This window comes from Cygnus olor, chromosome Z, assembly GCF_009769625.2.
Source record: "Cygnus olor isolate bCygOlo1 chromosome Z, bCygOlo1.pri.v2, whole genome shotgun sequence".
Lineage (NCBI taxonomy): Eukaryota > Metazoa > Chordata > Aves > Anseriformes > Anatidae > Cygnus > Cygnus olor.
The window spans coordinates 80,646,363-80,663,847 of NC_049198.1; the positions used below are offsets into that span (position 1 = coordinate 80,646,363).

Genomic DNA, 17,485 nt, shown 5'->3' on the forward strand with positions numbered 1-17,485 from the left:
TTTAAAAATACCTATTCAAAAGAAACATTAGGTAGGGATTTTTTTACATGGATTTTACAGAAAAGGAAATACTCCTTTCAAAGGCAAGGCAGCCTTTTCTATTTTGCTACAAAACTAGATCAACTCCTTTAACGAAATCAAGAGCATTCCAGCATATTTTTTGACAACTTTGTGATAGCTACTTCTTCCTTTCTTTTTTCCCCCCTGCTGTAGCTTAAAGTAGCTTAATGCTGTAGCTTAATGTGTTCCAAGTGCGAAATCTCTTGGGATTCCTCAATTGTCCTAATTGTTTTGTTGGTCAGTAATACTTTTCATTAATGTACATTGTCCAAGATGAATTGGGGGGGGGGGAGGTGAGGGAGATGGGAAGAGTGAGCGAGAGCTGCTGCAGCTGTTCAGGCTTTTAATCAACTCTTACCCTATGGTGGAATTACTTACTGTAAACAGAATAGATTGTGTTTTTTTTTTTTTTTGTCTCTATATTATGGCCTGATTCCTTGCCTGTTAGTAAGTAGTAATAACTGCTGGCTCTTGTTTTGCTTGGGTTTTCTGTTTCCAAGTTTAAAGACACAGGAGCTTGTACTTGTCATTGTTTAATGCCTGGCTAATATGTGGGTAGTTTAATTTTCCTGTGTCTGCACCTTGTAATGCAAACCACTACTAAGAGTAAGTGTTTATCTGTCTGGATTCATTTTCTGTGTATCTGAACTGCCATTCTTAGTGCTATGAGTTTCTCCGTGCGTTCTTTATTGTTCTGCTCTTAAGCTGCTGTCATTGCAGCCGGTATTTACTCAGCGGCATATGCTCAGTGTCTTCTTATTCAGGTTTTAGTTGGTTGCCTGTGCCTTCGTGTGGTGGAAGGAAGAAGTGCTGCCTCTCTACTCCTTTCTTTTATATCTGTGTGGATTTGCTGTTCTCTATGTCATTTTGAAGCTCTTCACTCTTTGCTCTGGAACAAACTGTAGCAAGCCTTTCTTCTGGTTTTGATGTAAAGTTCTGTTTGGCCGCTGTATTGTACCAAGGTGTCTTCAGTAAGCATATGCTTTCTACAGAACACTGTCAGATAATTTGAGGGGAAAAATAAAGACTCAGATAAGGTTGTTAATACTTGCTGGTTGCTGGTGAGCAGCCTCTTCCATGTATTCCTTAGCTGCAAAGGTGTACAAACCAGGAGGTCACTGCCAAAATTATTAACAGGCAGTAGTGAAGAGGGAAAACTGAACTAACATCCTTCCAGTTCCAAAGGTGCCTTACCAGCACTGGTGTATTTTCTTTTATGGTCTTTTACATTTGCTTTTACAAATTCCATAACCAGCAGGAATGCCAAGTTCTAGCTTAGCATTCAGTCATAGCCAGAAGACCCTAATATTTGAGTACAACTGGATCAAGCTATCCTTCTTGGATCTTTGTGTTCTTGTGAGATAACTATACTGATATCAAGTGGGCTTTACAGTTTTTTTTGTGTAAGAAATTTTTGGTATTGTTCTTAGTGAACTCAGTGAATTTTTTTTTCTTTTTGTTGCTGGCATCTGTAGTTTAGTGAAGTGTGCATCATTGCCCATATTAGTTCTGTGGACAGTTTTTATTAAAGTGATGCTGGCAGAATTCAACAACGTTGGAAATGCATCGTGTATTAGTTTTATTTCAGACTTGACTGATCTTGAATATATTCAGAGGAAGTCTCTTGATCTTAAAGTAAGAAATTTAAGATGACTTACTTCCAGTTCTCATCCAAATTAACACTGTTTTCCAAGGGAGTCAATCTTATTTTTTGTGCAACATACAGGAGAGCTGTTGTATTTGCTGAGTGTTTTTTTTTGCTATGTACCTTATTTAATTGTCACTAAATTCCTATTTCTGGGAACTTTGCACAAACACATTGTTGTGAAGGAAGACATTTCTGAGTAGAGGACATTTGAAGTTGCAGTACTGATTTGGCAAGTCCAAAGAAATGTGCAAAGTTATTCCTGACTGTGTTGCCAGTAAAATAGTGAAAAAGGGTCAGATGATCATCTCTACATTTTGGGATTATTCCAAAAAAGATCTACAGTCTTCTGTTTCACATTCTCCTTAGAGCAGCTGATTGCACAGATCCTCAAATTATGAGTGCTTTGTAACGCTGGGGTGTTTTCTACAAGTTGCTCTCACAGTTGTTACCAATGGTTACCTTGTATTTGAAAAGCATGAGAACTGTGTCAGCGTGGATGACAGTGCTGGTTTTCTCAGTCACAGAGGCATGCTAAAAATGAACCACAACATTAAAAAATGGAAGCTGTATGAATATGGAAACTCTGTGGAAGAGCTGGCTTCATGTAAAGCTATGGCATGAAGCTTTGGTCAGCAAAGGTAATCTTCACTTTTGAAAAGTAGGACCATAAAAGAAGCCTCTGATCTAGACAGTTACACCTACAAAAACTACAACTTGTAATGCTCTGCAAGGATTTAAAATTAATAATATGATCAAAAGCAAAAACGTCTATACTTAACTGAGCAAAACTGTATTTTCCTCACCAGCCTGTGTCATATCCTTGGGTGTTCTCCCTCTACTTCCCTTCTTCAGATGGGTTTTGTTTCTTGTTCCCTTGAGGTAAAGGGCATTGAAGCTATTATGAAAAAATGATGTTAGTAGTGTGAAGGCTTTTTGTTTAAATACATGCCAGCAAGCAAACAAAAAGACTTCCAGATTGTGTGTTGAGAATTTGATTCTATACCAAAAAAATAGTTTAAGAGCAGGTCGCTTTTGGTACTTCAAAAAGCTTCAAATACTGCCTTTTAACTTCTGAATTAATGTAAATGATTTGGATTTTTGTGATCAAAATAGTGGTCTTAATCAGTCCAGTTCTGGTGGCTTTAGCTGGTCCAGCCATCTGATTTAATCTGAGTGATACCACTTATTTACTCTGGCTCCCCAGGTAGCCAGTCGCGGTGCAGGGAGGTGCTGGCCCCCAAAACACACAGTAAGTGTTGGTCTCGTTTAGGAGAGGTGGGTGGGTTTCTTCCCTCAGCACCCGCACCACGTCTCAGCAGGCTCAGGATGAAGGCTTCTCTCTGGGAGCTGATGGTGACCCCACTGAGAGCTGAGCCCTTTGCATAGGCCTTGCGCCTCTGGCCTGGCTGTGCCCAGAGGGGAGATGGCTCCTGCTACATCTGGGGGTACCTCTGCAGCCACAGCGGGGCTGTGGCAGCTCTCCCTGTGCCACGGGCACTGCTCCCGAAGCGGCGTGCCTGCCTTGCCCGCCCCACACGCCAACGGCAGCAGGCACGGCCCTGCCAGCCGGCACACGGCCTCTGCGAGGGCTTGGCTGGCGCTGTGAAAACTGAAACCACAGCCTGCTGGGCACTGGTGAGAGAACAGCCTCACCGGGACGCTCGTGCTGGGAACAGAAGGCCCACCCGTACCAAGTAAGCTAGCTGTTCTTACTGGCTTTTACTTCATGTTACCCCTGCTTTGGGTTAATTCACATTCTCGTTGCACTTCTCCTTTTTTCTGTCTCTCTCTTCCGTGAATTTTGTGGGCTCAAAAAAGACTCGCTGCTGACTTCCAGGGCTTCCGACATGATCCTTTCATCTGCAGGCTTGAAGAGCTGTCTGTCCATAGAGAATAGGCTTGTTAAAATAATTTTACATGTTGCCAACATTCTTTGTAGATGCTAACTCTTTAAGAATGCGTGTTTTGTGAGTGATACAAGAAGTGTTTTACGTGACATAGCAGAATCTGGAACAGGAGCAGGATGAGAAAGAGCTGACTCTTTAAGTATTATTTGAGTTGTTCTGTATTTACTATGTTGGGGCTCCGTTGTTGTTGTTGGTTTTAGTTTTTTTGTTGTTGTTATTTTGCATTGCTTTCAGCCTATGCTGTCCTCAACTCATAACCCCATATAATTTTTTTTGGCACATAAATGTAAAGCTTGCTATACCCACGGCACATACAGAATGTTGCATAGTCAGGGTGTGGTGACCTGTAAGAGCTGTTTCTTGGGTAAAGTATGTTTAGGTGTCAACACCACCTTGACAACAAGTGTTTGTTATACCTAAGTATAACTAAGTATACCTAAGTGTTTGGTATACCTAAATCATGCTAAAATTTCAGATACGTAAAACCGTATGAGAAACAAAAATGCCTTTTACTAAATTGTATTCCGAAACTGTTGTTTCTGTACTAGTAGAAATTAGGTAGGTGTTGCTTCTGTTATGCCTGTGCTTGATTATAGCTACTGTAAAATGAATCTTCTGATCCATAATCATGAATGTTTTATGTTTGGTCCGAAAACAAATGCAGAAAACAGGATCTAGTTTCTAATGTGAAACATGAGTATCGGTATCATCCCTCCTTCTCATTTTTGCCCTTTTGGAGAAGGTGAAAACAGTGTGATAAGTGACACAAAGTTCTCGAACATTGCAGAGACCCCCCAGTCTTTGAATTATCTTTTTTGATTAGTAGTTTCTTCATTCTTGTATTTTTATTTAATTAAGGTAAAACATACTGGATAGCTTTTTTTATAAGACATTTTCTTTTCCAGAGTAGTTGTTACTGTCAGCCTGTTAAATAAAATGCTGCTTTTTTTCTGTTTCTGTTTTTAAGGGAGTGGTTAAGTATGACAGACACACAGAACTAGCCAGAAAACCCTTGTCCTGATCTTAGACTTCCAGAAGGGCTTGTCTCACAGATGAGTCGCTCTGCCAGTGTTGTCTTGCAGAGCTATTGCTGTTAACTTTGCTCCTCAGGTGGACACTCCCAGCGTGAAATCTGGGAGCAAAGCTGCGTTGCATGTAGGTGGTGGATCTTGAAGGACTGGAAATGTGTGTGGAGGAGAAACACAGATGGAAACCCCCATCTCCAGAACCACCTTTGTCAGTAAGCTAGTCCTCAGTGTGTCAACTTCATTTCTGCCATTGTTTTCCTGAGCAAGAAGAACCTGGACTCAAAAAAGGTTGTGACTTTGTCCATATTCTCTTCTGCAGAAGGAAAAATCTAATAGGAAGGCAGGGAGGTTTGTAGCCTTATAAGCTAACTCCTCAGGAGCTCTTCAAGGCCCAGAAGCCTTACTGACCCTGGAAGAAATAATCTTTATGCCTTGCTTCATAGAAGTGCTAAAAATTTTAATCCCCAGGAACATAACCTCTGTGACATATGACAGGATGACATGGAGATGGAAATTTTAGATTTTTCAATTGAGCAATAATGTTCTTATTCCTACAGAGCATGCACCGGACCATTCTGAAGCAGTTTTTTTGTGTGCTTGAGTTAAGAGCCCATTCTGAAACAAGAAATGCCTCAATACGGCTATTTTTAAGTAGGAATAGTGAATCAATGTTGAGTTTTTACTTCTTTTGAACAATGCCTACATGAAGGTTAGGCAGTGTTACTTTTATATGATATTTTGAGAGCAAAAATCTTCTAAAATTCCTTGTTCAGGTAATTTTTGTTTGTTCTACTGTCTTATTTTCCAATCATGTGGGCAGCAAACACCCTTGTGGCAATGTATGTATCACTTCATATAGCTTTGTTAGTAATATTTTTGCTCTGAATCCTGAGGGTGGAAAAAAAAATCTCTAATTCAGTATCTCTCACTAGTTCTTGTGACCACTAGCTGGCCATTATGAGTATTGTCTAGTTTGATTATAGTAATAAAACTAGTCAAGCTCGTAATCTTGAAGATCTGTAGTTGTATGAAGTCCTCTTTTACATAAAAATTTTAACTTTTTAACCCCAACACTTTAAAGACCGCTGTCTCAGTTTGTAATTCAGTTTCTATTCCTGCCCTCCTCAGGCAAGGCTTTGCATACAATCCCTGGGTCATACTGCACACCAAGTGACACAAATCCTAGCTGAACTCAGCAGCTCTGCGTGGCATGTGGCTGGCACCACATAGCTTGTTTTCCTGGTGTTTTCTTATCAGCCTTCAATTTGCTGCTGCAGATAGCTTTGGAACATTCTGTTGTTTAAAACCATTCACAGAAACTGCCACGATGTTTACAGCTAACTATTAACTCTTTGCAGGACACCGCTGTATATTAAAATGTAGAGCTGAGAAGAGGGATTTTGAGCTACCAATGAAAAAGGAGAGCTCTGCTACTGTGATGAGTACGTACTTTACTGTAATGCAGTACTCCCTTGTGCAGAGTGGGAACCTGAGAAGAGTGCTGACAGTATTGACACACTGCTTCTCATACTTGAATATGACTGAATGGAAATAAAATTCCTGTATGTGCCAACTTGTAGAAGTTACTGTGTTGGAAACAGGAGTTATCCAAAGGCAGATAACTGAGGAGCACATTTTAAGAAATAGAAATGGGGAGTATAAAAACAAATTTTTGATGTCAAAACGCTTTTCATGACGTTTCTATATGTCCAATGGGGAGTTTTACTTGATGTTCAAAAAAGTGGCTTTTTGGTTATTTCTACATGCATAGCCAAAGGAACTTTCATGTCAGGTCACCCATTCTGGGATCGAGTGAAACTACCAAGTTCGCTATCAAAATTACAACAAAATGAACGTCTTCAGCAGTGAACAGTAAGCATGAAAGCAGAATGCTTTTTACTTGCCTCATGCTATGACTGGGAGAACCTTTCCCATGAAACAAAGCCTGGTGATGGGGAGGTATGATCTGGATTCAAAAGATGAACTGTGTTGCAGTCTGTGCTTTTAACTCCATTTAAAGCTTTTTAAACATTAATGTTTAATATCACAGCCTGTGATATTAAAGTTGTATTCATGGAACCTGAAGGCAGCAGGTAAACTCTGCTTTTCTATGCTAGGTACATACTGGCTTTCTTTCCGGATCAGGAATCTTCTGCCCACAGATCAAACTGTGTGTATGTTAAGATTCTTCATGTTTAGGTACCTTGCATGTTCTGTGACTGACTAGCAAACTGTTTTCTCCTACTTCCAAAACAGGTAAACAACAAAAAAAATGTGGAAAATATTAGGCATAATAGGAGATACTAACAAATAAATGGTCATTTCCTCTTACCATCACCTGTGGGGTAGTTCTGAATTTTTCTATATATTCTTAACTTCCTGCATATGAGTAAGTATAAAATAAGAAGTAGGAAGCTTAAGAAGAGTCAAATGGCAAAAGAATGTTCTCAAGTTGGTTGGCATTCACTTCTCTGGGTTGTTTTTTGTTGAACTGTAAGCTGTTTTGGAGTCTTAATAGTGACATTAAAATAATAAAAAATCATACCGGTGTGAAGCTTTGGATTTGACATAGGTTGCTGAAATCTTAAAACAGACACCTAACTCAAAGATGGTTTGACTGATCAGTGTCTAGGTGGTACAAAGTCTTGTACTTCACTTTGGTGTAAATATATTTCTGACTTCATTCAGGGATTGTCCTTGATAACACCTGATTCTGTGTGACCAAACTCAAATGTGAGTAGATTATCTCAAAACACTGCTTACATGGAACCTGTTACTTTAAGTTAGAGTAGTATGGTTAATCAGCTTTAGCTGATGCATCAAAATATAGTGATTAAGTATTACCAAGTTTCTTTTCTGTGCTAAAATGGCCTAAATATTGTTCCAGTACGCAAAATAGAAGAAAACAAGAGGTGTGAGTCTGTGTTACGAAACTTGGCTGGCTGAATGCCCTGTGTTCCTCAATAAATTTAGCACCACTTGAGGCTCTGGGGAAAGGAAAAAAAAAAAAGTTTCATGAGCTATTCAGTTCTTCCATTTCTTCGTTCAGACAAGTGTCTTTAAACATTTGTTATGTCTTTGTTTCATGAGAAAATGGATTTATTCACTTTCTCTATGCTCTTAACATTTCTAAATGATGGTTGCTCTTGCTCTATTAATATTTGCTGCAAATATTTATTCCAAGAATGCAGAATGAATGAAATTTCAGGGTTAGTCTTTTCTACAACAGTAACAAGGATCATCTTTTCAATGTAGTTTTTACAGGGAGACAGTGTTACTGGTGGTCTTTGGTGGGTTTTGTCTCTGATCTTTACAGCTGACTTGGAAAAGCAGCACAGACATAATCCTAGTGCTTGTTATCAGTACTGGTATTGTCTAGGAGGGCAGTGTGTGTGGAGTCTGACGGTCATCAAGTAGAAAATCCTCTTCTGGAGTGCTCCTGCCATCATCGAGGGAAGTCCAGATGAGTCTTTGCCGATGGCTTCACCTGTCACCTCCTTGCACACGAGGCCTTCTCCTGGCAGTGTGCTTGTGCTCCCTTCACCTCCAGCAAGCTGTAATGCTGTTTCAGCTCAACCCCTAGCAAGTGTACCTGCTGAGGTTTCTTCATGACTCTGCAGATGAACATATTTTAGCTGTACTTCAGTTTATTCTTCATGTTTGCTCTGAACTGTGAGTGCACGTTTGAAAAGAGCAAATCTATTTCAGTGGCCTTTAGCTGTGTGGGATTTTCCTGACTTTTTTTTTTAAGGGGGACTTCATCTTTAAAACCATTTACAAAACTTGACAAAGAGAACAAGAAAAATAAATGTATTTACTGGTAATAGTTTTTACAGACTTTTAGATTGTATTCACACATCCTGACTTTATGAATGTTAAAAGCTCAAGATGCATCCCTAGAAATGGTGGCTATTGTTTTTTAAGATGAGTATTTAAAACAATGCATATTGTGGAATTCATGCTTTCCTGTTTGAATTCTTCAAACTGCCTATTCAAATGAATCATAATGCTTGCAAACTTGAATCCTGTTTCGTTTGCTTTGCTTTATGGTATCAAGTGCAAAAGTGGAGGGGCTTTGCTGAGTCAGCACTTTAATGAATTTAGTGTTGTCTACCAACATTAATAAATAACTTTACATTACATTAAAATATGGCAACAAAAAAACCCCAACTGTCTTTAAGGACTGTACTTCTTTTTCCCCTCTTGAAATGTCATGAACAGTAGACTTTGTTCACTAAAACTGCATGTTACACATTTTAGCAATGATAATAGGCTTTATAAGTGAAAGAGCCATGCTGTTAGTTAGAATATAAGTCCTTAGAACTTCCAATGCAAATTGTTTAGAAAGGAAATTATGCTGATTACTTCAACGAAGAAACTCATCACAACAGGACAGCATAGTTAGTGTATATATATCATATACAGTAGGAGTGTTTTGTGTAAACATACTGCAGACTGGGTAATATGCAGGTACTAACTGGAAACCTATATCCTGTTGTTCCATATTATTATTAAGTTTTTAATATTAAACCTCCACAATATTAACTGAGAGCCTGAGACCTGAGAAGGAAATACTGGTCTCAGGTGTGTTTTTTTTCCTTCTATTGAACAGATGTTGTTTTTCATAGCAACTTAATAGTGAAACTATTTCTCTGTAATAACAGTAGTTACAAAAACTGGATATTTCCAGAATTACTTGGGATGGGAAATGCCACAGAAGCATTCAAGTTTGTAACTTTTAATTCAGCTAACTGATTCAGTAACTTTTAAATCAGCTATTGTATCAATTACATTCTTAACAGTATGTATAAAGAGGCAGTTTCAGTGCTACATATTTTCCCAATTTTAAATCATTGCCTATATTAGCTGCAGTGTAGCTTTAATCATGCACACACACATGCACAGAAATATGCAGATTTTAGCTCAGATCACATCTTACAGCTCCCCTTGGTATATGGAAAATGAATGGAATTGTGTGCATGCCACAGATTGTAATACTGATTCTTTGGCATGAAAGTATGTGGAAGATTGTATGTTGTCTTGCTTGCATTGTAATGAAATGCATTGTTAAATGCACTAATGGCCTATAAATGCCAGTCGTGGCCTACCTTCTGTCTGCTAAAAGGCTTCTGGTACATCTCAGGGTGGTAAGGGTTTCATAGCCATTGCAATATGCCTCTAGAGCAAGTGGGAGAGTTAACCTGTAACTACTCAAATGGCATTTTACATTTCAGTGAAATAACCCATTACTTTTTTGCAGTTCTCCAAACAGCATTTGTTGCATGTCTTACACATGCTGTTAGTTGGAAACAGAACCATTCACATAAACAAAAAATCTTTAATCAGACCGGATTTTTGCCTGTATTACACAGCTTTAACTAAAGTAACCAAAGCCAGTTTACATTTATACATAAATGTTTCAACTTAATGTGTTACTGTTCTGTTCCGTAGGCTGTTTTTTCCCCCATCATATACCCTGTAAATTAATAATATTGAGATGAAAATTTTGTTACCACTAAGCCCAAGAAGTAGTCACAATTCATATGTATGAAAGGTGTGTAAGCCCAAAAGGGAACTCAAGTAGCTCTTCAGCCTTCTATCCTAGACCGAACACAGCTGGATGACCAAGCAAGCATGGACATAAGCTGGTCCAAAGGCTTCAGGGCTGGAAGTGCCAGGTTTGTCTTGGTACCCACTTCTGTGCAGTGACTGTTTGCAGAAGAAAAGTCTTTGATCTTTAACTTGAGACATTCTTTGCTCTAACAGTAAGTCAGGTTCTTCCTTTCCCACTTACTTGGCTCTGACCAGAGGACAAAATGGCAGGTGCCATCATCCCCATCATCCTTTTCCTGTGACATGCACAGCCCTCACACTCAGTTTTTCAGTTTTTCCCCAAAACTTGTCCTCAAATCTGTTTGTTTCATTTGTGCTGGAGTGTGTTAGTCAAGCTGATCCTAGGACTTGTCCCAGAGAGGTTTAAGCTGAAAAGATGGAAACTTATTCCTGTATTTTACATTTGTGTTTATAATATAATGGTTACAGTTTTTATCTTGATTCTCCTTTGTTTCTTCAGGCAATAGTATCTCAAATTGTGGCACTGTAAAATTGCAAGTTTTTCTTATTAGTGCTGCCTGCATATCCTTTGTTGTTCAGTTCCTTTTCTTTTTTGTTGTTGCATCTGATCTTCAACCTGAGAGCAGCCTATCAGAGATACTCCAGGAGCTGCGCTGGGGCCTCCTTCCTTCTCCACCCCCTCTCCCCGGCTGAATGCATGTTTGTTAGCTAGCCCTGCACACTTACCTCCCTGTTTCAACCAAGAAAATAACATCCAGCATACTGTGAAAAGTAGTAGTCAGCATGTCCTATGGAGATTCTTTCTTATTCATTAGGCTTTTTTCCATGTTTGAATGTATTTAGTGTTAGATAGGTTTTGCATGTGTTCTTCTTTGATTCTTAATCTCATTTTATCTAGGTGTTTGTGTATTGGTTGTTTGGTAAATACTTTCAGCATCTCTTCTGTTTCTGAATTAGCTGGCTGGTAAGTTGTTACTTGATAGTTCCTTTTAAGGGCTAAGCAACAACTGTTTGCAGTCTGAGGGATCTTCTGTGTGTTTTTCCAAAAGTAATAGCTTAAGCTGACAGTAGTTTTTGCTGTATTGTGTGCGGTGCAGTTTCAATGATTTTTAGCTTGTAGTAACTGAGACCTGTCATGGGGTTTTTCACCTGCTGTTCTGTTTTTCCAAAAGACATCTGCATGCAATTCCCTGAATAGATAAAGTTATTTTTTTCTGATGTTTGTCACCATTGTTCTCTTCACCTTCACTTGTACTTCCATGTCTCTGGAACATGCACAGTGACATGAGATAAGTTTTTGACAGGCTTTTTCTCTGGATTTACCAACTGCTTTCTCACTTCTGACACTGTTCTCTTTCAACATCAGCATAAAGTCTGTCCTGTTAATTTGACGGATTGGTTTTGGAGCTCCTGTGATGGTGGCTGCTGGGGTCTCTGGTGGCTGGCTGGCTGCTGGGGGGGCCATCTCCATCCACTCCCTGCTGGCGACTTCCCTGCGTTTGCTGTGGACTTCATGTCCTCTCCCAGCCCACTCTGGGTGCTTTGGGAGCCATGCAGCAGCTGTCCCCCAAACAGGGAGCTCCTGGCAGCCCCCCTCACCCCAGGGACCTTCTCTGGGCATCCCACGGCACTGCCAACATTTCTGGGGCAGGACCCACACGGGTGCGGGTGCAGGAAAATCCCTCGTCAGTGCTGATGACTGATGCTCATTTTCCATCTGCTGCAGGCTCTGCGCTCTGTGTCTGTAACAAAGCAAGAAAAAACTGCTTTTTCTGACAGGGCGCGTGCGTGGCTTTCCTGCTGTCGCCTCCAGCCCCGAGGGCAGCTCGAACTCTCCTCGCTCGTGCCTTTCTGTTGGGCTGTTCAACCTTTCCTGTTTGTTTTGGACAGGGCTCCTCTGGCCCGAGTGGCGGCAGGCGCTCACCATCCTTTCGCATGAGCAGGGCGTGCCGTGCTGAAGTGTCCGGGAGCTGTGCGTCAGGCAGTTTTTGTGCCAGTTGCTAGGCAGCACGTTAATATTTACCTCCGAGCCTGGCCTGCCTTCGTGTGCTGCTTTGGCAGACAGCTTCACCCGCTCCGTGGCCCCACCGTCAGCCCGCAGCTATTGCAGCACTTCCCGGTTGCCTGCTGTGGGCTGAGGCACACAGCGCTCAGAAGAGGAAAACCAGAACATGCCACCGTGAGGAGTCATCGCCCAGAATGGACTTGCAGGAGTCAGGCTGTCTTTTAAAGGCTGCGCAGTAGTTATGAAACAAGCATTTAGGCTGTGGCAGCTCACTCTCGCTGCAAGGCTCAGTGTGCTCACAGTGAACACTGAAGGGCTTGGAAGGACAAAATACCCTTTTCTCCTTCTAGTGGCTCTGCAGGCAGAGAGCCTACAGGTGGAGAGGGAAAATTTAAAAGCCCTGAGTATGGAGGAACACAGGTGAAAAGCACTGTGTAAATGGAATGAGGCATGCTGTACCCTGGGTGGCCATAGGACCTGGCAGTACGGTGCTCTCCTGCAGGTAGAGGTGGTATGTGGCAGGGAAAGCCCTGTGCTCCCCCCAGACTCCCTCTATGGCTCCCCAGGAAGTGATTTCATTTCCCCATGCCAACCCCACGTGTTTACAGGGGAGGACGGCTTGCCCTGCACCGTGATCAGCAGCCTCTTTTCTATCCCCCAGCTATTCTTTTTCCTCCTTGAGCATTTAAACTCCTCATCTCTCCCTAAGTTCCTGCTAATGACTATCGTTCAGCTGGGTAATGCAGAAAGTAGGAGCTGTTTTCTTTGGGAGATTTTAACTAACAAACAGAGCTTTAAAGATGCTCTGGGACAGGCCATTCAAATAAGATTGCCTTCCACCTTAACACCTGACAGTAAGCAGCACCAAAGACTGTCACTCTCAGCAGTGCAGCAGCACCGGATCTCCGCAGGTTGCAGTGGTGCTGCTGTAGTGCAGCTTGGGGAAGAGTTTTCCAGTGTATTGCAAGAAAAAGGCTCTGTGTGGGAGTTTCTGGAGGGTAGGAAGGGAGAAGTTTCAGATATCTAATAAATAAGTCATATTGTGTGGGAAACAGAAATGTATCTTTACAAAATGAATAGGGACTAGGATGACTAATATGAAGGTATAGAACAGATACATACTTTTTAATCATGTAGAAGGAATTTGTGTTTCACGAAGAAGAAAAGAAAGAAAAATCCGTTACAGGGCAAAGTAAGAAATATGATGTTGCCTACAGATTACCTGATAATAGGTAGTGATAAAGTTGTTTACAAACATTTGTTATGTCCTGATGTATACATTCTTACATTTATATATACATTTTTTATACATTCTCATGTATGTCTCCACCCATACAAAAGTTCTTACCTATTATGTGATCAATCTATATGATATGCATATATGGAAAAATAAATTATTATTTGCTTATATTTCTGTAGGGTGGCAACTGCAGATTCTCTCTAGTATATATTTAGAGTTGTTAAACCTCTTAGCAAGTTATGCAAGATACCAAATGCCTTGGAAGGGAGAGCACAGTATAGTTGTCACACTTTTGGAAATTAGAAAAAATTCTATGTGGAAATATGAAGTCACACCAGGTATGGAATAATTTACAGCATCTAAGTTCTTTCAGACTGTACATGCTTTAATACAGCAAGTGACATGGCAAGCATCTAAAGAAAAAAAGCCTAGAAGAAAATGTAATTTGTGCTGTTCATTTAAATGCAAACTGTGGATGTGTTGCTGCAATTGAGTTTGCAAATACAGCTTTAAGCAGAGAAACAATAAGCAGGATAGGGAGGTAGACATCTGTATAAAGTATTGATGAGAATTAAACTATTTCTGGGTTGTGAAGTTTGATACAGTCACAGCAGAAGTAAAATATCTGCTGTTCTCAGGTTAACGTTTATGAAACTAGGAAGCTGGACTGTTGGCAGCCCTTCTGTAAGGGTTGCATGACATGCACAAACACTTCTTGGTGTGTGTTACATGGAAAGTAACTACTGCTTCTCATCTCAACGTTTTTCAGCTTCCAATTTAGTATTAAATATTTTTTGTGACAAAGTAACAAATCCAAAAGTATATCTTTATAAAGAAATAGTTTTATAGTTTAACTTATATTGTAGTTTTATACTATAACTTTTATAGTTCTTTATAAAGAAATTTGAAATGTGGAAGAATCCTGCACAGTGGGTATATATAATGCAGTACAAGAACAGGGTTTGAGTTTGTTTTGATCCTTGGTATCAAATTTGCTTTTGGTACATGTCAGAGGGGGAAAAAAAAAGTTGTGAGAAGATCTATAGTTAAGATCTCACATAATCACAAAGTAGAAATACAAGTAAGACATAAGATACAAAATGTTAACTTCAATATAATTTTATTCTTTATTCTTGGTTGTTTATCTAAAGATTCAAGCTGTTTATGTTTGCTTTATATATGTATGTATAACAAAGTTAAATTAGTTTTTTTTTCTTTTTTTCTCAGAAGCAGTCCCCCTCTGCAGATGCATCAAAAACACTCACTATGAAGCCATCTGAAGTAAAGGTATGAATTCCTGGGAAACTCCTGCTTGCAGCTAAGCGCAAATATATAAAAACAATGGAATTTCTTTTTCCATACTTTGATACTGACAAACTTTACTTTGTGTATTTCTCATCTACAGCTTAGTTTCTTCATCAAAAGCTATTTAAAAAAGGCTGTACAAAGTACTCAGGATTTTAGGAAAACAATAGCAGCTTTTAGGTCAGTCATGCTTTGTGATATGTATATCGCTCCCCCTGGTGTTATTACAGGGTTATTCACTTAATGGTAGTTTCACATATCCAAAGAATTGAGGTCTAGTTTCAGCCTTTAGTATTTGCACAGTTGCATTTTCTCCTAAATCACACGTCTGTGGCTGCCTGGCAGCATCCTTGCATTTGTTCTTTACACTTGTTTTCTGTCTTAAATTATGATGACCACTTCTTCAGTGTAGAAGCTATGCTTTGATGGTTAGAAGAGTCATCCTTTACTTTTTAAAAGACAGGATCTTATGCCTCTGTTGCCTAATAAAATTTATGAATATTTAAGCAAACGATTGATTCTCTTCTTCCATTTTCCATAATCATGATAGTGAAACCAACAAAAATATTGAATACCAGCCTCAGCTAGCAACAAACTGTGCAATAGTAAAACTTAGGATTGTCTGCACCTTGTGTAAATACAAATTAAAAAATACTTGGAGTAGTGAGGTTAAAAGAGGCATCTGGATGTCATCTGGTGTAACCCCCCTCTCAAAGCAGGGCCAGCTCTGAAGTTAAGTGAGACTGTTCAAGGCCTTGCCAGTTAAACCCTAAATACCTATAATAGTGCAGATTGCACAGCATCTCCAGGTAGCCAGTATTGATGTTTCGTGACATTTTTATGATAATTCATTTTCCTTTTATCAAATCGGAAGTTCTTTTGCTGTTGTCATAGTGTCCACCTCTTAGGATGGTCTAGCTCCATCTTCTCTGTATTTGAATTTAGCGATTAGATCACCCTCAGCCTTTTAAAACCCTTTTCCTCCACAGACACCTGTAAGACTTAGGCTTGTAGCAGTGAGCTGCATGACGATCATCATTACTAGTTTTTGTGTTTGCAAGCAAACTCATTTGTATTGTTTGCAACTGATGCTGTTCAATGTTGAACCCAGACAACTGTCTAAATGTAGTTAGTCTTTTACCTACGTAGGATTTCAAATAACTCACAGAAGAATGTAGTAAATCTTTAGTCAGTTCTTTAGAACTGTTGTTTGCAAGATGAAACAGAACTACAGTAGCAGGGGTATACATTTCAGTGCTGTGAGACTGGCAAACACAAACCCCTATTTGAAACACTGTCCTGCACTCACATGTGTGAGGCAGCAAATGTTTTCTTTTAATGTCTGTTGTGTTATCGATGTCTTTTGTTCTGCTGGATTACACAAGCCATCTGCATTCTGACAGTAGGCTTTTCTGCAGAGACATCGTGTTGCAAGGTCTTGTAGTGTTCATCTCTTACTGTGAACTTCTGGCAAACTAACAATTCTTTCCTAATTCCCTGCTGCAATCAGGTCTCACTTCTCTGTCTCAGAGTCTCTCTAGTGTGCCACAATTCTTAAAGATGCTCTGGACCTCTCTCTGACCTCTGAGCTTCCAGTTCTGTATATAAATCTTTTCTCTTGAATTAGCTCTCAGTTTTTTGCCATTCTGAGAAAGCTGTGAGTTACTACAGCTAAGCAAGGAATGTGGAGTTGTTTTGTAGGCAAAACCCAAGGGGTTAGGTGGAATGGTCTGAAGAACAGGGTGGAGAGAAGGTACCTTGTGGCTTTTGCTGGAGGAGAAGAGGAAGTAAGGTGCTGGTACTGCCACAGAGAAAAATATTTCCTGTTCAACTTTCTGCCTTTTCCTGGTGCACACACTTGTGCAACTGCAGTGTAAACTAAGTAGCAGAACTGAATTAGCTTAAGAAAATTTTTTTGTTGTTGTTGTTTGAGGCTATTTTTCAGTTTCCCAAGCCAGTACGGGATGAGGTCTCTCAGGTACTGAGACAGTGCAGGTGGAAACAGGCAACAGAAGAGGAAGTAAGACATCTTTTCTCTGTAGGATTTTTGTATACTCTGTAAACTGATGCTGTGGCTTCAAATTGACTGCTCATGATTGATGGTCTTTAAAGGATGACTGGCAAAGGATGACTAAAGGATTCAGAGTAGCCTCTGAATATGTAGTCTCATACTAAAATAGAACACTGCTTTGACTTGCTGGGTTTTTGTATTACATTTGTATAAATTATTAAATTTTGTATTATTACTGGATTTGAACTTTGTTATTGCTGAAAGTCTATCTAAATGTCTGTGTATGTGTGAGTATGTATATATTCATGATCACATAATGTGGCCTTAAGCATCTTGAGGTCGGTGTATAAGTCTTGAAGTAAAGCATTGCTCATATAAGCCCATGTAAGCCATGAAAAAGATAAATTTATAGTATGAGCAGTATATTTTAAAAGGTGTAGAAGCATAATGAATAATGCATACCCTACAAAATGTTGAGTAAAATACTGTCTAATATATTTTAAAATAACGGCATGTAGTCGCTAATAACTGGGTTGTCAAGCTGGAAATTTGGTTATGTTCTATACAGCTGTTCTCAGGTGTAGACAGAAATGCAAGTAAGCTCTTCTTCATTGTCCTGCAAAGAAAAGGTGTGTTTACTTCTCAACGCATGTAAGGAAAATCTGTACTCTAACAACAGGCTACTTCAAGTCCTGAGCAGCCAGTAG

General features: G+C 39.7%; 1 protein-coding gene across 4 annotated transcripts in view; it reads left to right on the top strand.

Annotated features, from left to right (window-relative positions):
* The window catches only part of CAST (calpastatin), a 65,670-nt gene that overhangs the window by 15,828 nt on the left and 32,357 nt on the right, over nucleotides 1-17,485 (top strand). For 3 of the 4 annotated variants that reach the window (XM_040541743.1, XM_040541745.1, XM_040541744.1), the window contains exon 4: nucleotides 14,690-14,749. In XM_040541743.1, the coding sequence (XP_040397677.1) occupies nucleotides 14,690-14,749 (60 nt within the window). Of the gene's footprint in view, nucleotides 1-13,646; nucleotides 13,801-14,689; nucleotides 14,750-17,485 lie in introns of those variants that run through there. The other variant, XM_040541746.1, reaches the window with a different exon arrangement.